Source organism: Gouania willdenowi, chromosome 6 (genome assembly GCF_900634775.1).
Source record: "Gouania willdenowi chromosome 6, fGouWil2.1, whole genome shotgun sequence".
Taxonomy (NCBI): domain Eukaryota; kingdom Metazoa; phylum Chordata; class Actinopteri; order Blenniiformes; family Gobiesocidae; genus Gouania; species Gouania willdenowi.
The window spans coordinates 48,622,033-48,640,120 of NC_041049.1; the positions used below are offsets into that span (position 1 = coordinate 48,622,033).

The 18,088-nt window shown below is 36.7% G+C and overlaps 1 protein-coding gene across 1 annotated transcript; it reads right to left on the minus strand.

Moving 5' to 3' along the window:
* Positions 1-451: 451 nt before the first annotated feature.
* tmem86a (transmembrane protein 86A) lies at positions 452-15,490 on the minus strand. The gene is made up of 3 exons (XM_028449978.1): positions 15,335-15,490; positions 4,372-4,636; positions 452-1,818 (listed from the first exon to the last, which is right to left on the minus strand). The coding sequence occupies exons 1-3, from the start codon at positions 15,353-15,355 to the stop codon at positions 1,388-1,390; spliced, it is 717 nt and encodes a 238-aa protein (XP_028305779.1). The 5' UTR covers positions 15,356-15,490; the 3' UTR covers positions 452-1,387.
* Between the last annotated feature and the right edge of the window lie 2,598 nt (positions 15,491-18,088).

Sequence of the window (18,088 nt, forward strand, 5' to 3'; positions counted from 1 at the left end):
CAATAAGATTCCTGTGAACCTTTCCTAACAATGAAAATGTTAGGTTTCAAAGACTCCCAAACACAAGTTATGCAATCCTCATCATATCGTGAGTATCTTACGCGATTATGAAATTACCTGTGAAGGATACTGGTGACAAAGGGAAGTCGAATTAGCTAAATATTAATTTATATCATCAAGAGCAGGGGTGGGCCACGAAAATGTGATTATCTGATCCGATGACCACATTATTGACATTAGAGTCAGCATTTAGAATAATGACCAATCTGAGCTTTAATAAAGGAAAGAAATGTGTTTGGTGCGGTTTAGTTGCCATTTTTGTCATTTTTCTTGTCATTTCTGTCAAACAAATTAAATTTTCTAAATGTTTGTTGTTGATATGTGTTCAAATATTTGTATATATTCTATTTATATTACTGATGTTTTTCTGTTACTTTTGTTTACATTCTGCACGTCTTTTTTGTTTGTTTTTGGAGTTACTTTGTGTGATATGTTGGGCTTCATATTCCTTCAAACTTCTTGAATTACAATTTTTGGGGGATTATCTTTGGGGGGCCGCACAAAATTAGACCGATGGCCGTAAATTACCCATGTCTGACCTAGAGGGAAGGAAACGAGCTTATGCTACTAAACACTTTAAAAAGGCAGTGGAGTCATTGTGACTGAAATGGAAAGGACGACGGATAATATTTTGGTTGTGAATTAGCTCCTCTAAATCTCTGAATAGCACCCTTATATATTTATAGGGAAAACAAGGTGATGGAGATGATACATCAAACATTAGTAACAACTCTTTTTGAACAAGGCTGTGGACAGGTAAATAAAAGATAGCTTGTAATAGTGTATAATTGGACCACAATGAAGATGTGTGTATGGACCGTTATTGTGTGATGACAATGTTTGAAAAAGGCTTAGAGGGAAATGAGGCAGGAGTGTTGTTTAAACACACACACGCACGCGCGCACACACACACACACACACACACGCACACACACGCACACACACACGCACACAGGCACACACAAAATTTTCAATCCAAACACTCCATAAAGGTGCCCAGTGAAATATTCCCATTATCTCAAGATAATATATTTACCAGTGAAGTAATACTTTCTATTTATAGCAGGTTATTATTACTAGACCTGTCTCCATGGTAACTGGGTTAAGACGTGGGTTTAGTTTGTAAGCAGGCCAGTGGGACCAGGAGACTGAAGATAACACTACAGTAACTTGTTGGTGAATAGACGTGTGTCACTACTATTCATGTGGGATTGTGATGAGGACTCGTCACCTCCATAAAGACGATGTGAGATGATGAAGGTGGAGTTTTAGGGGCCTGTGTCTAATACGCCTCTGGGCTTTGAAAACCCTTCTTTTGTTTTGTTATTTATGTTCTCTTCTTCCTGGCCACTTCCACATCCTGACACTCGACAGCTGACAGGGCGATCAGCATCTGTGCGGCGTAGTAGGTCGCCATGATGATAGCTCGCGAGTGGGGCACAGGGAAGCAAAACTTATTGACAGCGATGGTGAGGTCAGAAACCATGAAGAGCACGGCGCCCAGACAAGCCGACAGCTTGGTCCAGGTCCAAAGGTCGTTGGCCAGCTGCAGCCCCGCCATGGCCCTCCAGCCCATGAATCCTATCAGAGCAATGTAGACGGCCACCAGGTAGGTGAAGGGGCCGGACAGGTAGGGGTAGAGTAGGCTGTAGCTCACACACGACACAGCAGAAATCACCAGGCCCGCTCGCATGTTTATTGGTTTCATCCCAAAGGCAGAAGAGTAGAGGATGTGGGTGATGGCGAACATCAGTAGGCCTAAGGAACATGAAATATCCTTCATTATGTTTAGTATATTCAGGGGCAAAGTAAGGCTAGACTTTTTTATCAAATTTATTAAAAGATAGCACTTTTCATTTTCAACTTTCAAAGAACTTTATTTTTCCATTAGGAACTTCAGTTTCAGTTACATCCCGACCAAGAAACAATAACATATCTCATGGGGGACAGGTACGGGAGTACTGGAGAGCAGCCACAAGAGCAGCACTCCGTTTCATAGATGAAAAATATGAAACAATGGGTAAGAAGAAGAGGTAAAAAAGTGTGTTTTAAGCTGCTGAGTGTAGACCACATATGGCGCGTTTCCATTGGCGGTATCGGCTCTACACTCCTCCGCACTCCTCGCTTTCGGGAACTGACACTGTTTTTCCGGAGCGTTTCCATTGAGCACCAACCTGACATGCAAAACTGCCAGACTTCATGGATTGCTCTTTGTTGCTGCCATCCTCACAAGATCGCCAACAAATGCTTCCTCCCTATGCGTGAGTTGATGATTCTACGCTGTGATGATTCTCAGACCCAATCTGTGATTGCTTTGTGCCTACGTCACATTTTCAGACAAAGGATGCTTTTTTTAGAACTTCAACAAAGGAGGTACTAAGTAAAGCAGCACCAGGTACCACAGAGGAGGTACTTTTTCCCATTGAAAACGCACAAAAAGAAAGTAGAGCCGAGCCGAGTAGTGCCGATACCACCAGTGGAAGATAGATTCATAAATCTAAGATAATTTGCTCAATAAAAGGGGATTTCTTGTGTTTCTTCTCCAGACATGGAGACATGTTCTCCATTTTCTGACCCGGTTGTTCCTGTTTTCAGGGTCGCAGGGATGGAGGACAGTGTTTGTTTCTGGTATTCCCTGTGATTTCACCTGACTCAATTTCGACTCTTTCCATATAATATCAATATAAATATATATATATATATATATATATACAGTATATATATATATATATTAAAATGTGTTGTGCTTTGACAAATAAAAGGAATCTGATTCTGATCTTTTCCAGCTTTTGGGGGCAAACGCAAGAAATCACAGTCAGAATAAAGTAAAACTGCTTCTATGCATCGGTCTAGGGAACTCCACATCCACGTAAAACTTCTTAACATTAGCTGCATTCCCATTACCCTTGGAAATGGGCAAAATCTAAATAGCTCAATAAAAACTGGTGATGAATAAACAAAAACACTCAAATATCGCTAAAAGGTTTTAAGCTTTCATGAGGAGGTTTTTCAGACATTTCAATATTGAAATGTATCACAAAAACCGCAATGGAAACATTTTTTCCATAATTATAGGTCACATGACGTGACGTACCAGGTACCATGACCACTTCTCTCCCAGAAAACATGCTTCAGTGTGTGTGGACAGAAGAGGAGATCAAGACATTTGTTAGCATTATGCTTAAAACTGATTACTGCCACAATAGACAGCAAACAACAAAGAAATGTGAGTGTTATATGGACATTTGCAGCGTCCTTCCTACAGCAAAGTCTCGCAGAATGAAATTTCCCAGGAGTTATGAGGCTCCTCCCCAAAACAATCTTTAATGGAAACACATTTAGAAATATTGCTTTTATTTTTCCGAAAAGCTGTAATGGAAACACAGCTAATGTCAATATGAGAGTGTTTACAGTGGAGATTAAAACTAACTTTAGAGCTTCAATTTGAACCTTTTTTATCTGTAAGTCCTACACTACGTCTTTATCTGATTAAAAATCATAATCTCCAGCAGCTTTAGATCATGTTCGAAGATCTCTCATCAGGCAATGATATTTTAGACTAGCTGCTTTTGTAAGAAGGAACATTTGAATGTAAAGATTTTATCGTTATTCAGCACAAAGAATCATTGTGCAAACTTTATCAAAACTGTGCTGCAATTTTCCAATTTATTACGATTTCATCCATAAATGATTTATCTATAATCAATTAGTTTTCCACTTGAAACTTCATTCTCTCCCTGAAATTTAACACAACACAATAATCCATCTGAAAGCTGATATCCGGAGTTTCTGTGAAATGTCTCGATGTCCCGCCCTAAACAGCTTCACCTCCTCCCACTGCCTCTGCCAATCTACCAGAAGCCACGCCTCTACTTTTCTGCACGTGCATTGCCAAACATAACAAGGTCACATTGGGTCGTATTGTTATAGGTCTATGGGTTAGCTAAGAGCCAAAATCATATTTACATGTTTGCTGTTGTGACGCACGGCCTTGTTTCCGTGCACAGTTCAGCATTCACTTTGAATGACAGTCTCAAAAACAGGAAGTTGAAGCCGATTGGTCGTTTCTATTTGTATAGGGGTCTATAGGATGAAGGAGGGACTTATATACATTAATGTATATGAATGACCACCGGCAGCAGACCATCGTAAAAGATTAGTTAGGTATTTTTTCACATTTCAAAAGAATGATACATAAACATAGATTTCTCAGAAACTCCAGATATCAGCTTTAAGTTCTCCATGTTGTTACTTGTAATATTTCTCAGTTTTGTTGTTTTGTTTTTTTTTTTAGTAAAGTGTTACCCTTACCGTGAACAAAGTAGCCCTGCTCCTGCCAGATAAGAAAGGCGTCACCCAGTGCAGAAAAAATGAGGCCAGCCAAGATTTTGCGGGCACTGGAGTTGACTCCTAAGAAGCTGAAGCCATGGGCTAGAAGAAACACCCACAAGCAGAAGATGGGCAGACATTTGATGAGGGCGCTGAACCACGAGGGGCTGGAAGTGGGCAGCCACAGGACGAAGTAGACACAGGTTGCTTTGAAGAACGGCACCAGCTTAGGGCCCTCACTCTTAACCTGAAAAGGGATTTTGAAAATTCCCATTAGTGGTACGGACACACAGCAGAGAGGTTTTCCAAAGTGATTCTGTTTGACTAAAGAAAGTTGATGGTTTTGTTTACTTGTAAATTAGAACAACTTGGATAAAATATAGATCCTTGTAATCATATTAACGATAAATCGGTTTATGATTTTTGTACACAGTTTGTTTCTCTTGTGTTAAGTATGGATGAACTATTTCTTTGAACTATGTTCCAGTTGTTATTTACTGTGTGGCAATCATGACAATTTTAGTCCAGGCTTGGTGCTTTGTTTTATCAGTAATTATTCTGTTATTTGTCATACCTGTTCTCTTTTGTCATGTTGCATTATCCTTCTGTATTTTAAAACCTTTCACATTTTAGGCTGACTTTTAAAATTTGGTCAGTGGACACCAGATGAAAACTAGCCTCTTTTGACTAACTATGGCTTGTTTACAGCATGTCTGTCTATTACTGTAAATTATCCCTTTTACATAATAAATAACTGAAATGAAAATGAAAAATCAGGAATTAATGGAAAAATAAAAACCATTTGTATCTCTACTGGATGATTTGCTTAGCGTCAGTGTATCGAGACAATGTTTTCTCTTGATTTTGATCTAGAAACATGAATGAACGAGAAAGCTCTCAGAGAGGTTAGACCTCTGCAACTCCATAGCACTCCCCATACTGCATAGTCACCTGAATATCACAAATTCATTCAGGAAAATCTGTTAATCCACAACAGTGGTTTTCTTTCAAATCCAAATTAAACTTAGTGGGGTGATAAGAGGAACCAACCCAACATGTCTGAGTCAAAATTCATGAACATCGGTCAATTACGAATAAAGATATTAATTTTTGAAATTTCACCAATGAGAGATAGGGATTTTCAAATTCTTAAAACTAATCCAGATTCAAGATATTGACATGTATCCTCACCAAACTTGTTTTTTTTTTTTATCTCATTTTGGATATTTCCTGAAAATGTCATTTAAATCTGTCCATTAGCTTTTTAAGTTACACTTTTGACAGACAAACAAACAAATAAATAAAATGAACGCAGGCCAAAATGTAACCTCCTTGGTAGAAGTAAAAAATAAAGGGATTTTATTGAAAAGCTTGTGCTAAAAAAGGGTTAAATTCTGCTGAACTTGTGAGCTCTTTGCATGTACATTTAGGAACACTTTTTAAATGTTACTTATGGTTAAGAAAAAAAAAAAAAAAGGTAAGGCTTTAAAGTGTAGGACTGCAACAAGCCTCAGGCTCTTTCAATGGTTTGTTGTCCATTACTCTCAGACCAGTGTGTCTTTGAGGTAAAAATCACACTGTGGAAAATTACAAAGGGAAAAAGCAAACTTGACTTCTGGTAACCTTGATCACTCTGCTTTTTGTCAAACTTGCTCTTTTGTTTTCTCCTTCAAAGTTTAGAACACAAACAAACGGGGGTAAAGTTACTCTTTCCAGCAGGGTGAACTACACTACAAATATATCTTGTGTCCAAAGCAAAGAAGCTCAAGAGGATCACAAAAATAATGGGATTTCACCACCCCTATGCAATACCACCCACATGGAATATGGAAGAGAGGTTGTTGAAAGAGTGTTAAAGGGCATGAGTGGGGTAACTATAGGTCAATTAGTCTGTGCATTTTTTTCTCCTAAAGATTAGAAAATAGTAAAAGGTTTGATTGTGCAAAGCCCCCCCATCAGAAGTAGATCAAACTACAAGCAGAATCCCATGCGACTCTAGGCTGTACGGGAGTACATTATCAGACTATTCACTGGGAAACAATAGGGATCTGACACACAACAGAGGGAGAGGAAGCTGCATTCTCATTACAGAACTGATGTTTCCAACATGAATACAAGACTAATTTGACCCAGTTACAATGAAAAAAAGCTTTTTGGGCACTCACAGTCTAGAGTCTAGAGAGCACAAACCTCCACCAAGTGCCAATTATCCTTTTTTCCAGATAGTCACAGTTATCTGGATCAGTGATCCTGATCAGGATACCTTGATCATGAAGACTTTAAAGGAATTGGAAGATATTTATATTCAGAATCTTTAAACACAGGATGTGATGTTAAACTGTCCTTCGTGCCAAAAGATGGTACAAAGGACGGTTTATCATTTGAGAGAGGCGTGGGAGCTGTGTGGGGATGCATCATCAGTAGTGTTCCTTTGAGTCAGGGGGTGTTTCAGCTTTTTTAACAGCAGACATCCTCATCAAAGGTGGCCAGCTACAGGGTGATCAAGCCTGAGCTTGCATCCCATAACTGCTTCCCACTCTCTCCTATGTGCAGATTTGGGCCACTTCACTCTCAGTCTGTGCCCTATGATCTCTTCTTTCCAGGTTCTATTTAGCTGCACATTGCTCTCTTCCTTTAGAGTTGTCTTTAGCTGCTGTTTGATAAGCACATTATTAATAACAACACCATAGGTCTAAATGTATGGGCAATTTGAAAAATTGCGATGAAAAGCACAATTCGAATCTGATTCGGATGAAACCTGACGGGGTAATTGAGGAACTATGAAGAAACGAAGGTCCGCACCACTGCATAGTTTGCTCCCAAATTCAGTTTTTAATAAAACACCAAAAGACATGATGTTTCGGGCTGACCGCCCTTCATCAGACAGTTGAGGAACTAACCTGAGATAACAACATTTTTCATAACTGTCAAGCTTATTTACTACAGTGCTTGTCCAGCTTGACAGGACATAGATGGAGCACAAGCAAGACGTGAGGTCAACTCAGCTTTTAAACGTTTATTCAGTTTTGTTGCAGGTTGAAAACCTTAAAAAAAGGGTGAAAAGGTGAGAAAGGAAGAATGAGCTTTATTAAAATGTTTTTTAAATGAATGAACCACCTGAGCTTTTTCTATTTTAAATAATGTATTTATTAAGTAGACAGAACAGGTGAGAAGTGAGAGAAGATTGAGAGTGTTGGGAGAGGTTTTCTTCTGGAGTATTGGAGTGTTTGGAGTACCATTTCTTCTTTTCTTCATTTTTGGCAACCAATAACGATCGCTCGATTGTGAAACGAAATATAATTTTTTTATTTTAAGAGAGAGAGAGAGAGAGATTTAACGATTTTTGAAACCGATCCAGAATCAGTCTATTGGTCCGGATCACCTCCGAAACTTAATCTTCCATGCCATAATAAGGTTTATCTTTGGTGAAAATGTTGTCAAAATCCGTTTGACTTCTTCCAGCTAACAAACAAACAAACAAACAAACAAACAAACAAACAAACGCCAGTGAAAATCTGGCCTCCCTGGTGGAGGTAACTAGGAAACAGACTGATGCTGACTTGATTTTTGTTTAAAATAATTTGTGTTTTGGACAAAGTATTGCTTAGCACTCAAATGTAGTGTATTGGAATATGAAAAACTTTTCCGGACAAAATATTTCCTTGTAGAGTTGGAATATCTCGATCTCTTTTGATTATATTCATGAAACCTGCTCTAAAACTACAAAAAAATATCTCTCAACTGCTTCCCTTCTTTTAAAGAAATATTTTTGGTGGATTGAAAATGAATATCTAGTTTATTCCTGCAGAAACTTAAATATGTATAATTATAGATGCAACTTCCTGTGTGAGAACAAGTGGTTATTCAATAACAAAGGTAGTTCTTTAGTTAGTGATTATGTTACTTAATAAAGTTAGACTACCTTAGAGTATCATTACAGTATTTATTAGTTAAAATTATCAGGTATTTACAATTTTGTACCCTTGTGTCAGTGCTTTTGTTGCTCTACTTTAAAGGCAAAAACCATTAAGTCTTCTGTTTAGCCGACCAAAGCCTATTTTCTATTATTTTTTACACACAGTACATTGTAACTTCCTTAATTCTTATTTGACATATTTCTCTTACTTCTTATTGTCTGTTGACATTTTCTCCTTGAATGTTGAGCTTTAACTATAGGTTCTATTATAAAGCACTTTCCAGTAAGCCCAACAGTGAAGTGCAGAAGGTGCTGCCAGGGTTATGTCTTTCTCGACCAACTGTTAGTTTCTAATTATCTGGCTTGTCTCAGACTCACACACACTCAAAATATTGTTTTCGGTCTTCTTTGTTGAGTTTAACCATCAAGCCAAAACAAAAGAAGTCGAACCGGTTTGCACGTTCTCTTCTGGCAGGTGATGTTAATCAAATGAACAACATGCATGCTTTAACCTCTTAACATTAGTCTTACACACTCAGCTCAGATATTATCAGTCTGAAAAGCATGACCGCGGGTTTTTTTTTAACTTGGGAGAAACAAATGTTGTTATAAAGTGCAAGAAAGACCATTAGTGGGGATTGATAGTAGGCTACTGTGTGTGTGTGTGTGTGTGTGTGTGTGTGTGTGTGTGTTTGTGGAGCGAATATCTCCCCGATGCGGTATCTGTTCAACCTGAAACTTTGTCAATGTCTTGCGTATAGCCCGAGTGTGTGCATCCATAATTTTCAAGTTTTTTGGACAGAGCTGAGATTTTCAACATGCCTGCTGCTTGGTTCAAGGGTGTGCAACGTTGGATTTGTTTTGGACCAATGTTCTGGTGTTCTAATATTCCAATGTTCCAAAGTTCCAAAATGGGTGGGGCGTGGAGGTGGGCTCCCCATTGATTGGATAAGAACATAGGGATGACATCATCACACTGGAGGACTGACGACATCATCACCCAGTAGAGGTAGGGCTCATGACATCACTGTAGAGGTTGACCAATTTTCCAAAGTTCTAATATTCCAATGTTCCAAAATGGGTGGGGCGTGGGGGTGGGCTCTGAAGTGATTGGCTTTGGCGTGCACTGGCTACAGTGATGATGTCATCGATAGTGGTGTCATCAATTTCAATTTTTATGCTAATTCTAATGCTAAGCTAATGCAGTGTGACGCTGTCTGTCTGTCTGTCAGTTAGCAAGATATCTTGAAAAGTTATGAACAGATTTGGATGAAATTTTTGGGAAAATTGATAAATGGGATAAGGAACAAGTGATGAAATTTTGGTGATCTTCTGCTTACCAAAAGAAAATACATACATATATATATATATATATATATATACAGTATATCCCATTCCTTTTCCCATCCACACTGTGGAACTTCTGTTAAATAAACATTGTTTTAAAACACAAATTTTTATTTTTACTTCATTCTTACAGTTGTTTGTTGTGTTTGCCCCCAAAAACTCTGCCAAAGTGACTTTCCAAAAATTTCTTGTGCTTTCACTGAAAGTAGTGGCAAAACAGTGGTTGACATTTATTTTGGGGTTTACTCAAAACAATCTGAATCTGACCAAAATTGAATATCTCAGGAGTAAAGTGATAACACGGTAATACCGGCAACAAACTAGAACAAGCCATAAGCTGTAAAAAGAATGGACGACACACGCTCACGTGGAAGTGAAGCTTTTATTTTTAGAGCTCCCCCTGTTGACTAGCTGCAGTACAGGTCATAAACCCCGCCTACTCAATGATAATGGATGGGGTGTTGGTCAAACTGTAAAGTTAAAATACTCGTCACATAATTTTTTTCCAAACCTAAACTCTGTTGTGATCGTTAGTTATTATCACCCTACATTGTGTTCAAGTGCAAATTCTTCTGTGAACTGTGTTATTTGAGGTTGAAAAATGGGATTTTACGTCATATATGACGATGATTGACAGCCTCGGATCTTGTGAAGCTCTCTTTATGAATAGCTTAAGCAGTTATGTCGCGAAGGAAAGCCGAGACACCATTAAACTTTCCCGTTGAGTTTTTTTGTCTTTTTTGAGCTACTAGTACTAGTACTAACCTCTATGATCTGATCATCTGAACAAGACGTTGGTAGAATTTCCAGGGGGGAAGATACTTAAGTTTATGGCATAGCTGGGCTTGCATAACTCATCAGGGCAGTACGCTAAATGGGGGGACGTGTTAATAGGGCAACCCCTGCCGGACCCTACTGCGCAGACTCTGGCTCCAAATGACGTCAAATTTGCAAAATGGCAGCGCCCCTAAGCGCTGTATTTTGGCTTCAAGAACGTTGAGTGGGAACAGCTACAGTGCACGCCCAGTGGAACAAACTAGAACAAAATGGTGTCAATGGAACCACTGTCCTCATTGTCTGGCAAAGAAACACAGAAAACTAAAGAAGAAAAAACGCTTCCATGCATCCGTCCACGGGACTCTAAGTCCCACAATGCAATGATGAAACTTTTTCGAAAAGGTCAATAAGACAGTTTTCACAGTGGAGATGAAAACAAACATTCTAGTGGCAATTTCAACCATTTACATGTTTCTAAATCAAAATATCAAAACTGTGTGTATAGAATTTTAAACTATGAGCCTTAATTGATGCATTTATGTGCTAATAATATTGATAAATGTTCAATAAGTAAATGCTTTCTGTTTTCATCTTCACATCTCAGAAAATATGAATACAAAAATAAGAGTATCATTTGGTTGGAAATGGTATTCTGCTAGCTGTGACATAGTTGACTAGTTTACAAAGTATGAAATGATACCTACTGCTACACTCAGCAAACAATGCCTCGCCTTGTTATCCTTTGACTGGCTGAGTGATTGAATCGCCCATTGTGTTTACAGAAGTTCACGGTTCCAAACTGCAGTGCCTTGTTTAACAACAACACAGTTAATGGTTGACTGTTTTACATCGCTACAAACAAGCAATATACCATTTTGTTGGAAGTGAACAGCTTGGGTTGACGCTCTTTAAAAGAGAAGTCATTTAGTTTGATGTGATAAGAATTCATCTGCTCCACGACACTATTTACTTACGTCCCTATTTGAACTGTGAGCCAGAGTGAATTTTCAAAGCAAATTTTGATTTTATTTTAGTCATAGTCCTTTGACTATAATGCAGCTTAGTTTTAATCATAATTCAATTTAGTCATCAGGATTATTTCAGTTACAGTCTAGTTTTAGTCAACTAAATGACATTTGGATTTCAGTCGTCGACTAATACTACAAATATAGTTGACTGAAATATAAAGCATGGGAGTTTATGCATTTTTTTCAACAAGTGTAGTTTTGATTGGATACATTCTGAAAAGTAATGTAATTCTGGAATTCATCCTATGTTAACATTATAATTTGTTTTTTATTAGTTAAAGCAAATATTAACATATTTATTGTATGTATTTTTTAAATTAGTCATAATCTTGTTACTTCGGGTGGGCATTGCCATGAATCCAGAGATAAGATGCAATTTACGATTTGCATTTTATAATACGATATATCACAATATATCCCAATACTAAGCAATACGATATACGTCTTGATATATCACGGTATCAATAATTACAAATTTCACCTTTACAAGTACAAAACGGTATGAAAAAAAATTTATATCTTTTTTTTTAACTTGCGAGAACAAGTAACAAACTGTAATTCAACTACCAATATCAAAAACAAGTGGTGTGTTTATCAAACTGTCAAATTACAGTTTTCAAAAAAGTTGAACTTTTGCTACAACAACAGATTCTGATGCGGTTCAATTCTTAAATTCTAAAAAAAAAAAAAAGTAACCACATACATCTATAAAAGTGCCCAGTATGTTTAATGAAAATAAAGTGCCATCAACTTCCAAACTGTAATGCATTGAGGAGTGAGGTAGTTTAACAAGGTCTATTGTGCTTCACTGACACCTAGTGACCGGCGTTTACGTGCTATGCATTTGGTAGCACAATTAAATTGTTTTTTTTTTTTTTGTTAAAAGACATAATCAAAAAAAATTATTTGGACATTTTCTTTGATCAATACGATACTTGTGCAATGAAATATCGTGATATATTATATAACAGGCCCGGTGTCAATTTTTTCTTACACCCTTACTCGTTACTGTCACTTTTTTAAAGAATGTAGTTGAGGAAAACTATCACCGTCACTGCTGTGAGCATCTTTGTCAGTACCTGACCAGATGAAGCAGACAGAAAAAAGCAGCTGATTATGATAAATGCAGATTGTATTGCACTTAAACTAAATAGCACAAAGCTTGGTCAACATCAGCTCCGACCATTGCGGGTCATACACTCACAGTGTCAGAAACACGATAACATTTAAACACCTATAAACTCTGGTGCGTAAAGCCCTACACATCACATGGAAAATGAAACTTAAGTATAGAGCTGGCACACACAGCTGCTATGAGTCATGTGACAATGTAACGTTACACAACCTTGCTTCCTTCTGTTTTACAGCTGCTTTAATTCCAAGGGTGACTTGAGGTCATTTGCAGACCGACAAGTATAATTTAGGGTTTAGCAAAACAAAACAAAAAACATTTGAGCGTATTTATCACATCATTGTTCATTCAAAGATGCAACAAATTGCTGTATTTGCAAGATAATACTAATTACCACATAATATGAATTTGTGTTTATTGTATGAATATTATATCTATGTACAATTTCAACTGAAATATATCCAGTAAAGCCTGAGTTCTTAATTTCAGGTTGATTAAAAAAAATGCAATTTATAGCAGACTTTTTTGTTTGTTTGCAGTATTCATATAAGGTTTCATGTTTATCTAGATTAATTGACTCTAGTTCAATGAAAGCTAAAATTTGCAGTCCCACCATATTCCCTCTAATGTCCTTCCCAAACCAATGTAAGTGCAAACACTAAGAGACGGATGAGTAGACTGATGGGCTTTTTATTTGTTATTCACCGGAATGAGCTTTTACGTTGGTACTTGCGGTGTATTTGCATATTAGCAAAATATTTAGTTTTACCTGTGACATTTATATTTAACATTTATATTTAGCATTTATATTTAACTTTTGATTTAGATTCAACATTTATATTTAACATTTTTGCACAAAATGTAATCGACCTTGTAGAAGTTGAATGCTCGGCTCATAAGTTAAAGACCACCTTGTTGGATCACTGCTGAAAAACCAGGACTCAAGGCTATCGAAATAGTGGTAGCCTAAATCAAAAACAAATCGCTTATTTTTCATCTTTGGCTCCCAAAGCTGTCTAATCTAACACCAGGATGTTGTGCAGAAAGACGCGCCTTCCCCCCTCGCACCTCCTCTTCTCCTCCCCCCCACCGCCTCATGGAACTTTGTTCCCGGACAAGATCGACTCAAAGTCGATGTCATCTGACTGTACCAGAAATGAAGCAAAGGGATGGCCCTCTGTCCTGCCTCCCTCCCCGCAAGCTACAGGACAGGCGGGTGAACCGCCCACAAGAGGCTGCACGCACACGCCCCCCCAGCGGCTGGCAATCCTTTCCTTTTCTCTGCCCATACGTCTAACCCTGTTATATGTGTCTTTTCATATTGTCTTTGATGGGATGTAAGTGAAACTGAATGGCCCCTCTGGGATAAATAAAGTTCCTAAATCTGAATTTAAAATTTAAACTTAACATTTAGATTTAGAATTAACAATTCAAATTATATTTAACATTTACACTTCGATTTAAATTTACCAAAACGCAACTCAACATTGTATTTGGCAAAGGGACATTTTATTCAACATTGAATTGTGACTAATAACGCATTTCAAAAGGGTTTTAACGGGGTTTTTTTTTTTTTAAATATTGTAAAGTGTAGTATCCTCTTTGCTGTTAGTTTTGCCTCTAATTTGTTGTTTTTATAATAGATTTATAACATTTACATTTTACATTTAAAATGTATATTTAACATTTAGAATTAATATTTAACATTTAAATTTAACATTCACATATTTGTTAGGAGAAAAAAAAAATCACAAATATTGCTGTAAATCTGTTCAAAAGTAACATTAAAAAACATTTTTTTTTTTTAAAGTGGTTTGTTTATTTTAGCATGCACAACTTTACAATCAGTGCCCCATACCCTGCTTTTAAATGTGGGTTTACTCTACACAGCCTCCTCATCTCTGAGGCAACTAGTTTGTATGTCAAGCATTCCTTCACACATTAGGTTCACCACAGGCCAAGTCACACTACACCACCCCTCTGCAGAATGGGGTACAATTTCATAGGATCTCTGTCACAGTCAGGTCAATTATCCATGGAACATATCACGTGTCTGTTGAGGTGCAGTTTTCTCACTGTGGTGGATAAAAAGGTTGCTGATGGTGTGTCTAAAGTCAATGTAAAGAAAGGAGATGAAGAGAGGAACAGCAGCAGTAGCAGCCACAGTACGCATGCGTAGCCTGAGGCTACAAGAAAAAAGACGCACAAAAAAAAAAAAAAAAACCCTGTCACATGACAGCTTTTTTTGTTTGTCAGTGGCTGTCTGTAGACGTTTGTGGAAGCGTCCTTCCCCCTGTGGTTTAGAGTAAAAACGTCAGGAATAACGCCGTGAACAACCGTGGCAAAAAAAATAAATAAAATGTCAATGACATGAAAGTTTATTTATTAACTCCCAGCGAGGCTTATTCACAGGGAGAAGACAGCAGAACAATGCAGCTCTCCCAGGGGTGCGCACATTTCATTTAACAGCCCGACATTTTCATTCACTCACAATCAAATATGACACCAAGGGAGCATGCGCTGTGCTTCCCATGACAAAAGTCTGACAAGCCGACAGAGAATGATAAACCGGATGTTTATTTATTTTTTTATCGCACAGCATTCAATAAGCCACAAATCCTATATCCACTTTTGAATACTACATTTTGGATATTTTTTCTGGTGTGTGCAAGCTCCTCCAACTACAGCCATTCCATCCGCTATCATTTCCTCTGTTTTTAGTTTGAAGCAGGCCCACGCACTCACCACTGTGACCGGAGAAACCATGTCTCCCTCGGTGAGTTCCGTGTGTGTCCTTGAGGAGAAGCGGAGAGTCCGTCCCGGTCCTCTTGTTGATGTTGTCCTGTCAGAGAGATGCCGATTGTTTTTGTCCTCGATCCTTTATGGGCGGGGCCTCCGCTCGCTGGGCGGGAGCGAGCGGAGACAACGTACGCATACGTTCGTCTCTCTGCCAATAGGAATGGAGAAAGGCATCGACGTGGGCGGTTCTAGTGGTCAGCGCAAGCCCTGATAGGAGGAGCTCCAGGTCTGTTTACATGGAAGCAGATGGTTTTTATTTACATTGTGCAGAAAGAAAGAGACTTTGGTAAATCGAGCCACGCATGTAATTGTGCACGACGTCAATGAGCCAGAGTAAATACAATTATTAGGAAAATAATAATAATTACCGAGGAAAAACGCAACTCAACATTGTATTTGGCAAAGGGACATTTTATTCAACATTGAATTGTGACTATAATAACGCATTTCAAAAGGGTTTTGACTTTTTTTTTTTTTTTTAATATTGTAAAGTGCAGTATCCTCTTTGCTGTTAGTTTTGCCTCTAATATGTTGTATTTTTTAATAATAGATTTAACATTTCGATTTTACATTTAAAATGTATATTTAACATTTAAATTTAATATTTAACATTTAATATTTAATATTTAACATTTAAATTTAATATTTAACATTTAAATTTAATATTTAACATTTAAATTTAATATTTAACATTTAGATTTAACATTCACATGGTTTTTTTTTTAGGAGAAAAGAAATATCACAAATATATTTTTTAATGATTGTAAAGTGTAGTATCCTCTTTGCTGTTAGTTTTGCCTCTGTAAAGTTTTTATTACTTCTACCTTCTGAGTTCTTTGATGATCAGCTTCAAGGAAAGACGAAAAAGGGTATTTCTAATTATCTTTTATTCTAAGTTTGTCACAAGTCAAATATTGCAACCAACCAGCCCCTCCACACACACATTGTAGAGATAGGACCGATGACGTGACTGTGGTAGCTCCGCCCCAGTGGACAATTTTATGAAATGATTTATTAAGGGTATCATTGCAGTCCAAACAAATCCAACGTTGCACATCCTTGAACCAAGCAGCAGCCATGTTGAAAGTCTCAGGTCAGTCTGATCCTGATCTGCAGAGATATTTGAGGAACACAGACAGACAGACAAACAGACCTTGCTTTATAGATAGATAATATAATATAAATAGTATAATACTAAATAGTAATATGTAGAATAAGTACATAGTAAAATAATTTAAAAAAAAAAAATCTTGTCATAAGTATGAGATACTATCTCATAAATGAAATGATAATGAGATGCTATCTTAAAATTATGACTTAGTATCTCATAATTAGAACTTAGTATCTCACAATTATGATATCATTTTTTCAATATCAGTGGAAAAACTGATACTACTGATATCACCAATATAATATAATAAAATAGTGTAACAGTAAATATAGTAATATATAAAATAAGTAAATAGTAAAATAAAAATAAAATACAGTAATTAAAAAATATTAAGTCATAAGTATGAGGTACTAAAATGAAATGATTATGAGATACTATCTTATAATTACAACTTAGTGTCTCATAATTATGATTTAGGATTTTTTAATCATTATTATTATTTTACTTTTTTTCTTATTACTGGCGGAAACAGGCTTCATATATATCACTTTCTTAATATCGGTAGAAAAACTGATACTACTGATGTCAAGCAATATTACAATTTATGGCAAATATCAGATAATTTATTATTGCTGGTCCATTAAAGCGACTGCTTGGTTTGATGAGAGCATTGTTGGACAGAGAGAAAACAGCTTTACTGAGGAAACCTGTCAGCTCTGCCTCATGTGAGAACAAGTGCCAAATGTCAAACTTAATCCTAATCCACATTAATAATTATACAGTAGGTCTAAATGTATAGGCACTTCTGAAAAATGGATCCAATTCAGATTAACTTGGTGGAATAATTGAGGAACCAATTCAACATAATTGAGTCAAATTTAATAGATAATAGATCAATTACAAACTGAGATATTAATTTACAAATGAGAGGGATACAGATGTTTTGATTTTTGAAACTGATCCAAAATTTGCAAAATTGAAATGGAATCTTCCATGGTGTAAGAACTAAGTCTGAACAATTAATTGCATTTGCGATATTATCGCAATATCACAAAACATAATTTTCTAATCGCAAAGGCTGCAATTTTTGTCCTGTCCTGTTAAGTTCAGAGAGTGTTTAAGAAGCGCAGTCCACATGTTTCATGAAATGTTAAGTTAGATATGTTGAAGAGGTAAAGTCACAGATTTGTTTGCTTTATTGTTGTAATCTGTGCTTTAAAATTTATAATTTTATATTTATTTAAAGTTTAAATAAATCTGAAATTGTTTATTATGAAACTGATTGATTTATTGCTCGTGTTCATTGAAAAATACATGAAAAGAGGCCTTTGAAAAAATTATTGCATATTAAATCACAATCGCAATATTGAGGAAAAATCGTTCAGCCCTAGTAAGGACTATTTTTTGTTTAAATGTTTTCAAAATCTTTTAAGTACTTTTAAAGTAATCTTGCTAACAGACAAGCAAAATATGACTTCACTGGTAGAGGGTATAAAGAATTATAATAACAAGAATAATATATTATACAGAACCGGTAAGGTTCTCATTACAAAACGTGTTTTCTTAAGGTTAATCCGTATTTATCTTTG

Coding starts and splice junctions, on each gene's coding strand:
- tmem86a (XM_028449978.1), bottom strand. CDS start 15,355: ATGGTTTCTCCGGTCACAGTG. Junction 4,637..15,334: donor TGGTTTCTCCGGTCACAGTG/GTGAGTGCGTGG, acceptor ATCCCTTTTCAG/GTTAAGAGTGAGGGCCCTAA. Junction 1,819..4,371: donor GCAGGGCTACTTTGTTCACG/GTAAGGGTAACA, acceptor CATGTTCCTTAG/GCCTACTGATGTTCGCCATC.